General features: G+C 37.6%; 2 protein-coding genes across 2 annotated transcripts; one reads left to right on the forward strand and one right to left on the reverse strand.

Moving 5' to 3' along the window:
• Positions 1-1,485: 1,485 nt before the first annotated feature.
• grk1a (G protein-coupled receptor kinase 1 a) lies at positions 1,486-11,286 on the reverse strand. Its single transcript, XM_017701859.2, has 7 exons — positions 10,019-11,286; positions 8,188-8,315; positions 7,713-7,870; positions 7,356-7,439; positions 6,441-6,565; positions 4,319-4,520; positions 1,486-2,610 (listed from the first exon to the last, which is right to left on the reverse strand). The coding sequence occupies exons 1-7, from the start codon at positions 10,718-10,720 to the stop codon at positions 2,321-2,323; spliced, it is 1,689 nt and encodes a 562-aa protein (XP_017557348.1). The 5' UTR covers positions 10,721-11,286; the 3' UTR covers positions 1,486-2,320.
• A 379-nt stretch (positions 11,287-11,665) lies between these two features.
• On the forward strand, positions 11,666-14,546 carry LOC108429832 (ATPase H+/K+ transporting subunit beta). The gene is made up of 7 exons (XM_017701862.2): positions 11,666-11,994; positions 12,650-12,778; positions 12,864-12,977; positions 13,073-13,278; positions 13,356-13,418; positions 14,119-14,211; positions 14,291-14,546. Exons 1-7 carry the CDS (start codon positions 11,883-11,885, stop codon positions 14,447-14,449), a joined length of 876 nt encoding a protein of 291 aa, XP_017557351.1. The 5' UTR covers positions 11,666-11,882; the 3' UTR covers positions 14,450-14,546.
• Positions 14,547-14,669: the final 123 nt, after the last annotated feature.

Here is a 14,669-nt window from a genome sequence, read left to right on the forward strand (position 1 = left end):
AATTAAGGTTTAAAAATTAAAAACCTCCCATAAGAATGAACGGCGGAATGTTCAGAACTTAAAATCCTAACTGATGACGTCACAGCAGGCCACTCAGTCTCACAGACACAGCTGATCACGCAGGGAATCCGCTTTAAAATCTTTAAACTTTCACCCAGAAACTTTTCAGTTTTAAATGGTAGAGAAACTTGTCCTTTCTGGAACCTCAAAATATCTCATCATTTTATCAATTAGTTAAAAGTTATGAGTTATGAGCATTTGTTTGGCACTAGGCACAGAAAACTGCCCCAATTCACTCCTATGTAAATTTCTCAAAATCAGAATCGGCTTATTTCAAGATTTTCTGTGTTTAACTCGTCATAACTCAGATATTTTCTTCTCAGTACACACAACATTACACCAAAATAATCCTCAAGGGGTATTATCTCACACCATCTATCCGAGAAGCGATAGAGTAAACATTTCCCGAGTTATGACTGTTTGTTCAGAGGGTGCAAATCGGACTCAAACAAGGCTTCTCCACTAAGAGCTGCATAATAACAGTGTGACAGTTCATTTGAATGACCCCCCAAACACATACATCTCTCCCTCTCACAAACACCACACACACAGACACATACCTAAGGAGGTGTTGTTCACCCACACACACACACACACACACACACACACACACACACACACACTTGCAGCTCTTTTCAAGCACTCTTGCAGTTACTTCAGGGAATGCACATCTAGTTACTATTAAAATTAACTTTAACAAAAATCTATCTTTATAACATTACACTATACCCTTAGTATTTAGCAAATTTAGTAAAATATCTAACAGTTTAATAAATTCAAATATGAAAATATTCAAACATGTTTTTTATCTCACGGAGTGGGGCCACGGTAGCTTTCTGGCATGGCACAAAAAAAAAAACAGCTTCATGGGCCAAGACTGACCCCAATTTGGGCATCCTTGTAATAAACTAACAGTGATAAATTCAAATACTTTTGAGATCCTTAAATTCACAAGACCAAAGCATTTCTAGCAAAATATTTATTTGAAATCATGATCATGACACCTATTACACAATTTAAAAAGATGTTTCATATGTTAATATTATTTGCACAATCAATACACATTTATAGCTTTTTACAGAATGGTCTTTTAAAGGAATAGGCAGCTTTTACCCAAAAAAAACGTTTTCAGAGTTTTCTCTTTTTTATCGTTTGGTGGGGTTGTGTTGATTCTAAATAAGTCACAACAAAAAATACCTCTTCTGTTTCAACAAGTAGATAAATAAATAGACAGATCATTCCATTAAAAAGAATAAGGATGGTCTAGCTAGGCTTGTATAAGCTTATCTGATCATGGCCACTCAGCATACCAAAATGTAACTCTATGAGAAAGCACAAGCATTTCCTCTGTACTCTCAACATTCACTGTCAATCTCACCACAACCATCCAGAACCTTAAAAAATGATTATTTTCGTTTTCTTGTCTGCTTAAAAAAAAAAAACATACCACTGGAGATCCATATGGTGCATTATAACAGAACAAGAATTGAATTCACTACAGGTAAGTTATAGTTTCAGGCCTACTCAGTTTTGATACAACTTATAAATGAGAAATGGCATCCAATGAACTCAAGTCACAACTTAACACACAGGACATACAGCAATGCAACGACAGTCTGCATGAAATCATAAAGTTACTTGTTTAATTCTGGTACCTTTGAACCAAGAGATCAAGCAAGATAAGCATCTAATTCTTCGAGTAACAGAAATGCATAAGATTAATACTGTAAACATATAAACATACAGACAAAAAGACAGACATTTCCTTTTAGTCAGCAATACAGTATTTGATATCACTATTTAAACCAAAAAGCTGATCAAGCATTACTCATCAACACAAACCAGGTTTAGCTTTAAATTAACAATAGATGATAACGAGAAAATTCGTAAGTATATCCCTTCTTTTATCCGTTTTCATCCATGGATGTTCAGAATAATGAAGAGCAAAGACGTTTCGCACCAAACAGAGTTCCGTTAAAAAGCTTCAGAAGAATTTACAGAATTGATTTCAAAGCAGAGGACAGGCAAGCTCACTGGTTCAGCACTGCAGAACTTGCTTTGAAGGTCATTAAAAGAAAAGATACATGATTTTTAACACAAACATTGGCCGGCCTTAATATTCCCATTAATACTTTTGAAAAAGCTTTTTAGAAGTCTTTTTTTAGTGATGATGATGTAATATAACTAAATCACTGCATGACCTCAACACAGTCAGAGAACACTGAGGGAAGGGGAAAAAGTTCTTTTTGAATGGAAGTGTTTATGATACGCTACAGGTGGAAGACTTTGGCTGCTCCAGGATGGACTCACGCCGGAGATCATTGGGCACCGTGCCACCAGGACCCCACACGTTCAGCTCGCCATAGATGCCTGTCTCAATCATCTCTTCCTGCCAAGGTATGGAGATATTTCCTGAGGCAAACTCATCAAAAAACTCTTTATCTGGGTCTTCCAGGGCGACCCCTTTCACAGTGGAGAAGGCACCCACGTCGTCAAGATCCTTGGCATAAACGGTCTTCGAATCAGGGACAAAAGGGGGTGGCAGAATTCCTATGAGAGACAGGAGAAAAGTTAGAGAAGAAAAGTCATTGGGCCACTGACATTTAATTGCCAAATTAATAATTCGAATGTCTTTTTTTGTTTATTGCATGCATCTATTAAAGGTGCAGTGTGCAAGATTTAGGATCTGTGAGTAAATGGAATATAGTGCACAAAACCATGTTTTTATTAGTGCATAATCACCTGTAACTACTGAACGTTGAGTTTTCATTAGCTTTGAATGAGCCCTATGTATACATGGGGAGTGAGGCCTCTTCCAACAGAGGTCACCATGTTTCTAGAGTAGCCCAAAACACACAAACCAAATTGAGAGTACTAGAGAGTACCTGTTGCATTTTTACATTGCAGCGGAAGCTTGAATTAGATGGCACTATAGCTCCAGTTGGAAGATGTAGAAAGTAGAAGAATCAGTGGTTACTGCTGGTGCTGGTGTTGTTTTCTGAGAAATTTGAGAACCTACATTTTGACAAATGGATACTTCTTACTTCATACTTCTTTGTCACAAGACAGAGAGTGAATCCTCAATGTGAAAGAAGTGAACTCATGATGGCCACTGTAGGTTCTGCTACATGCTTGGAAAGGGAGAGGTATTCAGTTGGCTTTGCAGGCTGCAACCTCACCACTAGATGCCACTAAATCTTACACACAGCACCTCTGAAGTTTAAGCAACTGATGAATTCAAATGAACCAAGGAAAATTAAACATCACTGCCTTCTAAAGGTGTAAGAGCTTAATTTTTTTGTATGACAAATGTTTCTGCTTTTTTTTATTTGTGTATTGTCTCACCAAATCTCATGTACTGTTTTATGAATTAAACATACTATAAGGAAAATAAATACAATCAGCCTTAATGCGATCAGGCTACTTTTAACAAAGGGAATAGGCCTAATTCTCCTGATTGTATTTTGTTGAGTGGATAGATTAGGATATTGGATAGGAAAGGGAAATGGAATGGAATCAGTGTTTTAAATTACACAAAGACAATTTTGTTGCAGATATAAAATGCAGGTATTATAATATAGTATATTATATATTATACAGGTATAATATTATGATACATTAATAATATAATAATAATTACATAATTAATGAAGTAAGACATAAAATGAATAACTTTAAAATTGTATATCTATAAAAAGTATTTGTAGTGAACAAATCTCAAGGCAGATAAACCTACAAGCAATTACTATAAACACATAATCAATGAATGTTTTTTTTTTTAGCATTTAATAGCTTCTAGTCGTTCCTAAACTTCATACAAATGATTAATGACAAGTAATGCCAAACTTTTGAACAGTACTGTAAAGGGCTTGGTATTGTACAATCTTTTAAAATAACACTACTAAAATCAATGGCTGGAATTCAATAGTGATTCCTGAAAATTACTTTTATTTATACCTTCTTTTCAATTTCAAACCAAACATTGGTGTGGCTCAAACAATAAGTGTGTATGGTGGTAATTACATGCATATGAATGTACTTTAAACAGTAAATCAGTATCTAGGTTTTGTAAAAAGCATACTCAGCTCATGTGTGCTGATAAGAGCTTGCTTACTGAAATTTGGTATTGAACGATATGAAAATTTTCTCAATAATAGTCTCAAGGCTCAACTTCATAAGACAATTCAGCCTGAACAACAGAAACTCCAAGACAGAGCTGGGCTATACCCAGAGTGTTAGAGAGTCATGACATTCATACCTGCATCAAGCTTCCTCCAGTTGATGCTGCTGAAAAAAGGGTGGGCACGTAGCTCATCACAAGTCCCGTTCTTAAAGCCCAGTCTTTTGTCCACTTCCTTGGCTAGCAAGGCCTCACATATGGACTTGGCATTCTCACAGAACTTCTCTGTGTAGGTTACTGGGTCATTCAGGATGCGTTTCTTCACCTCTTTGTTCTCCACCTGTGCATGAGAGAGGGCATGCTTTGGTTTTTGCCAGAAATGAATTGGTTCAAACTTGAATGTAAAAGATGCCTTTACAGTAAAAGGCTTTGAGAAAAAGTTAAAAGGTAAATTTAAAGGTCAGCAACAAATTGATAAAGCTATAGCTTCTTACAGTTTGTCTTACTGGTCATATTAATAAATGTATTCATCTTTTTTAGTTAGTTGACTATTCTGACAAAATTCAAATCTTCATGGACTGCTACAGCGGCATTTTTGAAATGATGGTACCGCTTAAGGTGTCATGTTTTTTAGTGCCTATTTGCGGGCATCTTTCTACTAGGTGAAACAAACACTGTTAAAAATAAAGGTTCTGTGCATTTTCCGTTCATCAAGGTACAAACAATGTTTATGTACCCACAAAGGTACAACAGTTGGTTTTAGCGTCCAATTGTGTACCTTAAATAAGTTTTTTCAGATCAAAAGTACATAGATGCACTTTTCATAACTGAAAAAAAAACAGAAAAACAAAAGTAACTGTAGAAAAAAACAGATCAATAAAATAAAAAGCCTGGAGACGAGACGGGATGTGTGGAGTCATACATTTTAATTACATAATTTCATTGGATTATGGTACAATTACGTTTCCTGAATAAAGGTACTGAGATGTACCCCTGGGAGTACCACCCCAGTGACAAGAGGTGTACTGCCCCACTGAGAGTTTGCTACCTTTACTTCTGAGAGTGTAGGGAAAATCAGAGACATTACAAAAAAAGGGGGGGGGGTGACAATTTACTGATTGAAAAAGAAATTGGATATCTTGAAATGCCTAACATGACCCTTCAATTAAAAGAGCCAATCAGCTTGTTGATAAAAGCGTAAGGGGGGGTGAGAGCAGTAGGATTTTACCAGTGATTTCAAATTTCTGGCTTTCACTTTTGGTCATCATAAGAGATAGGAAATTATAATTATACTGGAAATGACGCCTGTTGCCAAGATGAGTGAACAGACTTCCTGTAAAGACTTGGAGGAGAATACATTACTAACACTAGAAGCAAAGTGGCGAACGAAAATAAAACGGTGAGACTAGCACTACACACTAAAAAGGACGGTTCTTCAAGGGTTCTATAGTAAATTAACTTAGTTCAATTCTATTTAGAACCATTTCACACTTAAAGGTTTCTTTGGATGGTGACCTGGTTCTTTAGATTGATGGAGAATGTGTTGTATATGAAAAAATAGTTCTATACAGCATCAGAAAAGGTTCTTATTGTTACAAGCTTGAGATCTTAACAACAGAAGAACCATTTTGGGTGCTACAAAGAACTGTTCAAAAAGGTTTTATATAGAACCATACACAGTCTCCATCATTCTGAAGAAAAAATTTACCATGCTAAACTCATGCTTCTACAGAGAACGTTTGGCTTTACAAAAGAACATTAAAAAAGAACATTTTTAAGTGTATAGATTGAGAACAGTCTACTACTACAGGTTCTATAACATTTTATTATCACAATATCTGTGCGTTTGATTTGACACAACTGTTGTATTTGGCTAGTCAGTTCACTTTGGCCAAAAAGCATGCTGTCCATCAGCCAAGACATCATTAGTGTCCAGATTGTGCTTTTTTTAATTGGAAGTTAGTAGCACTGGAGCAATGAGGCTAACTTTGCTAACACTACACATCAACAGTCACTTAAAACTTTTTTATACATGCCTAAAACTTGTGTGTAATTGTGTAGGTTAGATTTTTTTCCCAAACTATTCCTTTAAAACCAAACTATTTCATAAAACTATTCCTTCCAGGTCCTGGTCTTGAACCTGATGCTACTGTCAGTGTGGATTCTGCATTTGAAACAATCTTAAAGCTAAAAAGTTTTGACTGAACAGTCTTAAACAGTCTTTTTGTCTGATAAACAGGACCAAAGCATGGCTCGTTACCTTCTCCCCTCGAGTCCTGAAGGGACCTTTGGCAGCAATGAATTCATAGAGAGTGACCCCAAGAGTGAAGTAATCTACAGAGTAGTCATATTCCTCCCCTCTCAGCAGCTCCGGGGCCATGAACCCTGAATTCAACAAAGATCAAAAGTCAGCTGTGTTCTCATCCTCTAACTTAAAGGGCTTTATAACACTTGGTGTTAATGCTTAAGGGAAAAGCTTAAAATTAAAATCCCAAAAAAGCATCGCATTCACTAGAATCACTGCTTTGGCCATCCATTAATGCTCAGTCATAACCCTAAACTATAGGTGACTTTAATAGGACTGTAGAACAATTTTTGTGCTATGTAGGCAAATACATCACCACTGTTGGAACAAAGCTCTTTATCTCTAAAAAATAACTTTAAAGCAGATTGGGAAAAAAAATTCCTAACCGTCAGCGTATTTCAGGTAAAGTAATTATATGCCATTTCTATTGGACGGTATAACATGAAGTTTTAACACCTTATAAGTGGTCACTGGCATTTTCAAATTATGTAGAAAAAAATATATACAAGGTTTTGTTCTGCGCGACCCTGATGGAGAAGCGGCTTGGAAAATGGATGGATGGATGGGTTTTGTTCTGACAGCGGTCATATGTAAATGCTTTGTTTTCTTTTATAATTTGTTTATTCTACATTCTATTGTATTACTTAAAATAGTGAGGAAATTTTGCTTTTCCATTATATGGGACATTAAAAGCGCTGGTTGTTGAGTATAAAATGTATTTTTTTCAGCTTGGTCTCTAAAGCCATGCAATATGAACAGCAAACAAGGAGTTGAGCCATGAACAATCAAAGAATACCAAAGAGGAATTAGCATTCATAGTACAAAAAGAAGAGGCTGCAAGAGTACAACAACTAACACTCCACAACACACCTGGAGTGCCAGCATAGCCCTTTGTCTTCTCCTGGCCTTCTGCTAACTCCACAGCCAAGCCAAGGTCAGAAATACGCACGTGACCTAAGAACAAACATCAGCAAACATCAGCACAATGTCAAACAAACGTCAGAGATTGTACTCATACTTAACAGAACAATCATTGCTGCGTTTGTGATACCATGAGTGCAAGACTCTGAGTACTGTACCTGTCATTTTTGTGTATCTTTGGGAAAAACATGCATAAATGTCACATTTCCCAAACCTACCAGGTAATATAATGTCAATAATGTCTTCTTGACATTATATATCTAACATTATATATCTAACAATCACTGTTCTAACAGTGATTTTTACCTTCATTGTCAAGAAGAACATTCTCTGGCTTCAGGTCCCTGTAGATGATTCTCTTCTGATGGAGGTGCTCTAAGCCTTGAATGATCTGAGCAGCATAATAACACGCCCTGGGCTCATCAAAGCCTGGATTATTCTCATCTACGTTATAGATGTGGTACCTGAATGGAGAGTAAGCAGTGGAGAGTGAAGAAAGTGTAATTTCACATTTATTAAAGGTACATAAGTGACTGAATATAAGAGTGATATGATCTAATGCAGCGTTTGAGGGCCCCCATAGAACATTCTAGTTCTTTTTTTGCCCTATACCTAAAGGCTCTGCTAATTAGCAGTATTAAAAAATGACAATGCACAAAATGTGCAACAGAGGTTCTTGAAGACTGGGATACAAAAGCCCTAGTCTAATGATAACATGGTAATAGTGATAATAATGACAATGTGGGAAGTAGCCAAAGGCCACATGCGAGGTGATCCTAACCTCAAGTCGCCCCCATTCATGATGGTCATAACCAGGCAAAGTTCTGTCTTGGTCTGGAAGGCATAGGCCAGGGAAACAATGAATCTGCTGTGAACACGAGCCAGAATTCTTTTCTCCACCATGGCGCCCTAGGAAAGACCAACAAGAGCTATCAAGGGATGTTTTTTCCACAGCATGCAAAAAATGGTAGAGCATCAGTGAACAGTTACATTTACTCAGTTTCATGTGCTCAAGTAACATTTTGATATTCCTTCCTGGGTATTTCCACATGAAAATAATTTTTCTTCTTCTCAAGTATATTTGAGGAAAGGACTTTTTTTTTTTACATTTTTAATCATTTACATGTAGTAAATCATTTTTTGTGCTCAATTCAATTGCTTTGTGATTGTTTACACCTTAGTCTTTTGAGGTTTGTCATTTGATGTTTGGACCAAGAGTGCATCAGAAAAACAGAGGTTAACAAAGTGCAGTGCCTATGCTGACAGATGCTCTGACAGACACCACTGTAGGAATGTGTACATGTAAATAGAGAAACTAGGGCCGTTGCACTAGAAGACTAAATTAAAAAGTCTAAGATAGTAGTGATTCTGCTTTTTGCCATGGAAGCTAGACTTGAGGTCATTTCCCACATATTTCACAATACTGCATATCACAGGATCAAGCCCATTGCTACATAACTAGTCCGAAATAAAGCCATGCAAAATTGTTTTTCATTCGTTGGTAATTTACACAATGTTTCTGGCACATGGCCTGTAGACATGTTCATTACGTCATAAGTGTCTGTTCCATGTGCCAACTATATCCTCCTTCCTTGTGTACAGGACTTCTTGAATAAATCTGTTCCATATTTAAATGTGTTGGAGTTGGCATTTCATAATGAGCTCAGTTGCTAATGCTGTAGCATGTCTAATACCATGCGCTAACTCCTTCCTAGCAAAGCGCCCAACAAAGCTAACCACTAGCATATTGTATATGCTAGTACTTGGTGTTATTTTAAGATGTTTTATTTCATGTAACATTGCAGCTAGAAGCTAACTAGCCAGTCCTAATACCTTACAAGGTAAAACAGTTTAATACATATATCATTTTTGTTTGATCATCCTTTTGATCTTATACACTGAGAGTTGGAATCCATACTGTTGTCTAAAAAAGCTCAAAATGATCAAAATTCTTACTATGGGTTTGAATGTGGATGACATCTGCAATGTGTTGATCCCAGTGGTTTGATTGCAAAAATATATTTCATTAATACAAGAGTGATATACCATGAAGGGGCTTAATTAATGACACTTAGATAACAGCATATCAGGCCACATTCAAATCCATAGGAGTGTGTCTTACGTAACTAAGCAGCTCTTGTAATCTGGGCAACTTTGACATTCAGCTGAAGGTGAAAGACTTTGGTAGTACAAGACTATTTGGCTTTTGGTCTATGAGCCATTTTGTAAATTAAACTGTGTGATTTAAACATAAAGAATCAGAGGAAACATCTGATCATTTTGTGATTATGCATAAAGGTGTCTTTGAGGTGAAGCTATGCCATCTTCTTTGATGAATGCTCTAAAATACAAATTTACCCAACAAAAGGTACTGCACTGCCACCACACCATGGAAAGGTCAGTGTGTGAGAATGAGTAGCCCTCAAAGTACTGGCATGAGCAATTTGCTTCTCCAACAACTTAGTAGACGTGGTTTAGAGGCAATGTTTGATGTAACATAAACAACTGACTTCAGCCTCACACAGAATTTGTTGGATATGACAAATTTAATAGTACTGCAAAGACTATGCAGTCTTTGGTCAACATAAAGCACTGTGAATCATGATTCTTACCTCATAGCCTTTCCTCTTCTTCAGCCTTTTCTTGTTTAGCTTCTTGCAGGCATACAGCTTTCCTGTGGCCCTCATCTGACAGGCAGACACCTCTCCGAAACCCCCTTTGCCAAGCACACGGAAGTCCAAGAACCACTCCTCAGTTACAGGCTGCATCTCCAGCCACTTCCACTGCAAGAACCTCTTGAAGTACATGGTCTCCAGATAGAAGGTGAAGGGAACTTCCTTGAGGAAGTCAAGAACACAGGCCAGGATGTCAACAAACAAGTCATCTGAAGCTTCCTCATGTCGCTCCTTCACCTTGGTGATGTCATTTTCGGGCAGGAAGGGGCAAAAGTATTTGGCTGAAGGTTCCATGTAGCGCTGGAGAATCTTGGCGGCCTTGCTGGCACGATCCTTATCCTCAGCTGTGTCATACCCCTCCACATCCTTCCACAGACGGCAGGGACCCTTGTATTCATTAGCTGTCTCTAGGTATTCTTGGAACAGGCGTTTGCCAATGGGCTGTTCAACACAGATGCTCTTGAACTGGAGGTCTAGGGTCTCCCTAAGGCCCTCACATACTGTAATGTGGGGCAGCTTAAGCCTGGAGTGGAACTTCTTGTCCCGGTTAGCTGCTGGGTTGGCAGTGCCATCAAAGCTGCCACGAGCTGAAATGTATGCTGAGTTTGCAACCACTGTGGTGAGGCCACCAATATCCATGGCGCCAAAGCAAAAGAGTAGACCTGAGTAGCTGAACTGGGGGAAAAGGGAATGAGTTGACCAAAAAAAAAAAGTCTGCGTCAAACTTTACTGGGTCAGAGCGAGAGCATTGGAGCTCACCGCTCCTCTCCAAGTAGACAGGGTACCTGTGAAGGAGATGCACTAAAGAAGTCCAGATGAACAGACATCAAAATCCTAACAAGAAATTCCAGGTGGGATTAGAGTCCAAAGGATGCAAGATCCTGGAGAAAGTGAGAAGTCCAGATGTGCCTTTGAAAGATCTAGACAAATGCTGCTCAGGGGATAGTGACCACTGAATCCGGTTGGACAGTATGGACAGACAGTAGTATGAGAGACTTAGCCCTGTGCCACACAGTGCACACAGATCTGCCTGACTCAACACCTTTCACAAAGCCTTTATCCTCTAACTCCATAATACCTTCCCTATGTTAACCCTTCAGAACTTTTCAAGTAAAGAGGAGTGATACTATAATCACCATTGTACTCCACACTAGACAACTGCAGGACATTTTGTTGGTCATGTGTTTATTTTAGCAAGCTTTGTGACATTATTTCCTAAAAGCATGACTGTTTTATGAAGTAAATTTGACCATTCATGTAGATTATCTTGAGAGACCTCTTAGAAAGGGGTTATGAACTCGTATGTGACTAAGCTTCTTCTACCTTGTCCTAAGCCAAATACTTTAAAACGTTTAAGCGAGCAGACCTTGCAACTAGAAAAACGTGGCCTCTGATTCTGGCATCTGCTTCTAGTGGTCAATGTTAAATCTAAAACAAAGTTTATCTCGGAGTTGTATTCGGTTTCACTCTGTGATAAGGTAATAAGTTCTTACTCAAACTCAAACCAAGAGGTAAGTTTATGGCCTTGTTCACTGCTTCAAGGTTACCATAACAAATCTCTGCATACTTCCACGAACAAATGAACGAAAGTACTTGTTATTGGTTTGTCCAGCCCAGAAAAATGCATGTGAATTCAGTTCTTATCACTGGGTATAAAAAGGTGCACAAGCCAGGTACACGCGTAACATAGAGAACTCAGAAGATAAGGACCAAAGGAGAGGAAGAAAGGATATATGAAAGAGAGCTTTTAGGTTTGGTAAGGCTTCTTCCAATCTAGTAACTCCGAGTCAAGACTTTCAACATGGCTACCTTGAAGGAAAAGAGAACTTGTGGACAACGATGTCAAGACTTTGGTCACTTTGTCTGGAATTCTGATGATGGAACTTTCATGGGTAGAACACCAGAAAAATGGGGTATGTCTGCATGAAGAAAACAAAGCAAATTTAATTTGATCTAACTTTGAAATGAATGCAGTAATTGCAAAAATTGTTAAGTAATATGAACATAATTCACATTCAAAACATGTATAACATATTAATTATAACATTAATTTGACTTTTTTTTTTTAATCAAATTTGTAGTTTTAAATTTCTTAATAGAAATAAACCATTCCGTAACGGAACTCCTCAACTAAATATTTGTATTTTTTAATAACTCATTGACACCAGGAACAACATGCATAGGGTGTGCTTCTATGTCCCTCAAGACATGTACCTTCAGTTTAATTTTGAACAATTTCTCAAGCCTGCCTTTAATTGCAATCAAGTGTTATGAGTTTGTCATATCCTTTTTGTGCAGAGCTCCATTTGTTGCTTTAAAAGGTGGTTATGGGTTTCTAGATATCAACTCACAGATTACCCAGTGATCAGCAAGTATTTACAAAAAAGGATATTGTGAGCTTGTCCTTTCAACACTGCTGACTTACCAATTAAAAGCAGCAGTTAGGTACAAAGGGGACTAAATGAACAACAGAAACTGGCCATAACTGTCACAATAAAAAACAAATGACACATAACTGATTTTGTTTGGTTTTGTGTTCATAAACACGTCTTCAACTCTTTATTACAGTGTACATCAGCTCATACTATGTGGCTTTCTACGTGGTGATGACAGGCTTGTTTGCCTTGTCCATCTATGTACTCATGTACACAGTGGATCCATATTATCCAGTTTACCAGGATCGATTAAAATCTCCAGGTTAGCAAACTAAGAATATATCCTATTCAAGAAGAGAGTAATTTGAAGTTTTGTTTCATGGTGATGAAGTTTCTTCTTTTTGTAGGAGTGATGGTTTGGCCAGACATGTATAATGATGAGGTGTTAGAGATCACCTATAATATGTCAGACAAGCACAGCTGGATGAAGATGTCTAGCTGTCTTCAGCACTTCCTCGAACGTATGTATCTCCTCTTCAAAAAGACAAAATGACTTTTAAAGTAAAATTAAGATGAATATGGAAGCTAAAGTCCATCCTTTTGTTCTTTCCTTCAGCCTACAATGACACCAAACAGTCGCACTGTAATTATTACAACTGTACTTCTGGCAAGTACTTCTTTCAGCCCAAATTTGATGCTCCCAAACATACAAAGTGGTCCTGCCCTTTCTACCAAAGCACACTGGGTAACTGCTCTGGCATCGAAGACTCCACGTTCGGTTACACGACTGCCCAACCATGTGTAATCATCAAGATGAACAGGGTATGGTGTTTCAAGCAGAAACATTCCAATAGGGTGCCTTTAAGGACTTGCAAGTAATTGCTCGTTGTTCTTCCCAGATCATCAATTTCCTACCAAACAACGGAACAGGAATGGCCCCATATGTTAACTGCACTGTGCTGGTGAGTTTGGAATATAACAGATGAATGGTAGAATAATAGTATAAAATAAAATTCAATATCGGAAGACATTGAAGTTAGCATTGATAACCCCATGCTTGTTAGCAGTCTTACAAACAGCCTTTAATTGAACTGCTTTGTTCTGTTATGCTTCTCTTAAAATTACACCAAAAGGAACCTGTACTGTAAACTGTACTGTACACTGTTAGAAATAAAGGCTCTGTGCAGGTACATTTATTGATCATCAAGGTACAAACTGTAAATGTTCCCTCAAAAGTACAACAGTGGTTTTAAGGTCCAATTGTGCACCTTAAGTTTATTCATGTGAAAATTCCATATTTGCACTTTTCATAAAAAAACAGAACAATAAAATAAAATAGCTGCAGACGAGACAGGGTGCGTGGAGTCAAGACAATTTAGAAAATTTCAATGGATTATGGTGCAGTTATGTTCCCTGACTAAAAGGTACTGAGATGTACCTTTGAGGGCACCACCTCAGTAGCAAGAGGGGTACTACCCCAGTGGCAGTTTCATACTTTTTTAATACAAAGCAGACACCAGTATTTGTGGTTTCATTTTAACTTTCTAAATGTATTAAAAAAAAAAAAAAAAAAAAACACCAACACAGGGTGTAGAAGTCTTATCACCCAGCACTGTATACTAGTTCTGATAAGACTAATGATGAATGTTCTTGCATCTACAGGAAGGTCAAGAGAACGTCCGGGGGCATGTGTATTACCCGGAAAATGGGACAATGGACCTATCGTACTTTCCGTACTATGGCAACCTGGCACAGGTAATGCACCTTCCAGCTAGTTTTATCATATTCATATACATGAGCAGCACTGATTTATTTATGTGGTATTCCTTCAAAGCCAACCTATGTGAATCCCTTGGTGGCAGTGAAATTTGACCTTATCAACCAGAGGCATGCAAAGATCCAGTGCAGGGTGATGGCCAACAACATTGCTTATCAGAACATCTATGAACCTTATGAGGGGAAAGTGGACTTTCATTTGACAGCTTTGAGTTAGCTGCAAAGACTGCACTTGTGGCTTTTATTGATTGTGTCTTCATAACATGATTAATCAAAATTCTTAATCTTTTGTTTTGGAAACTTTATGGAGACGGTATTACCTACCTTTTCTGTCAATAATGACCTTGAACAATGAAAACCAAATCTGTTTGTATTCACTGCTCACAAATGTTCATTGTTAATTTAAAATGTATTTAGTTAAAAAAAAGCAGTTTAGA

Source organism: Pygocentrus nattereri, chromosome 12, assembly GCF_015220715.1.
Source record: "Pygocentrus nattereri isolate fPygNat1 chromosome 12, fPygNat1.pri, whole genome shotgun sequence".
NCBI classification, from domain to species: domain Eukaryota; kingdom Metazoa; phylum Chordata; class Actinopteri; order Characiformes; family Serrasalmidae; genus Pygocentrus; species Pygocentrus nattereri.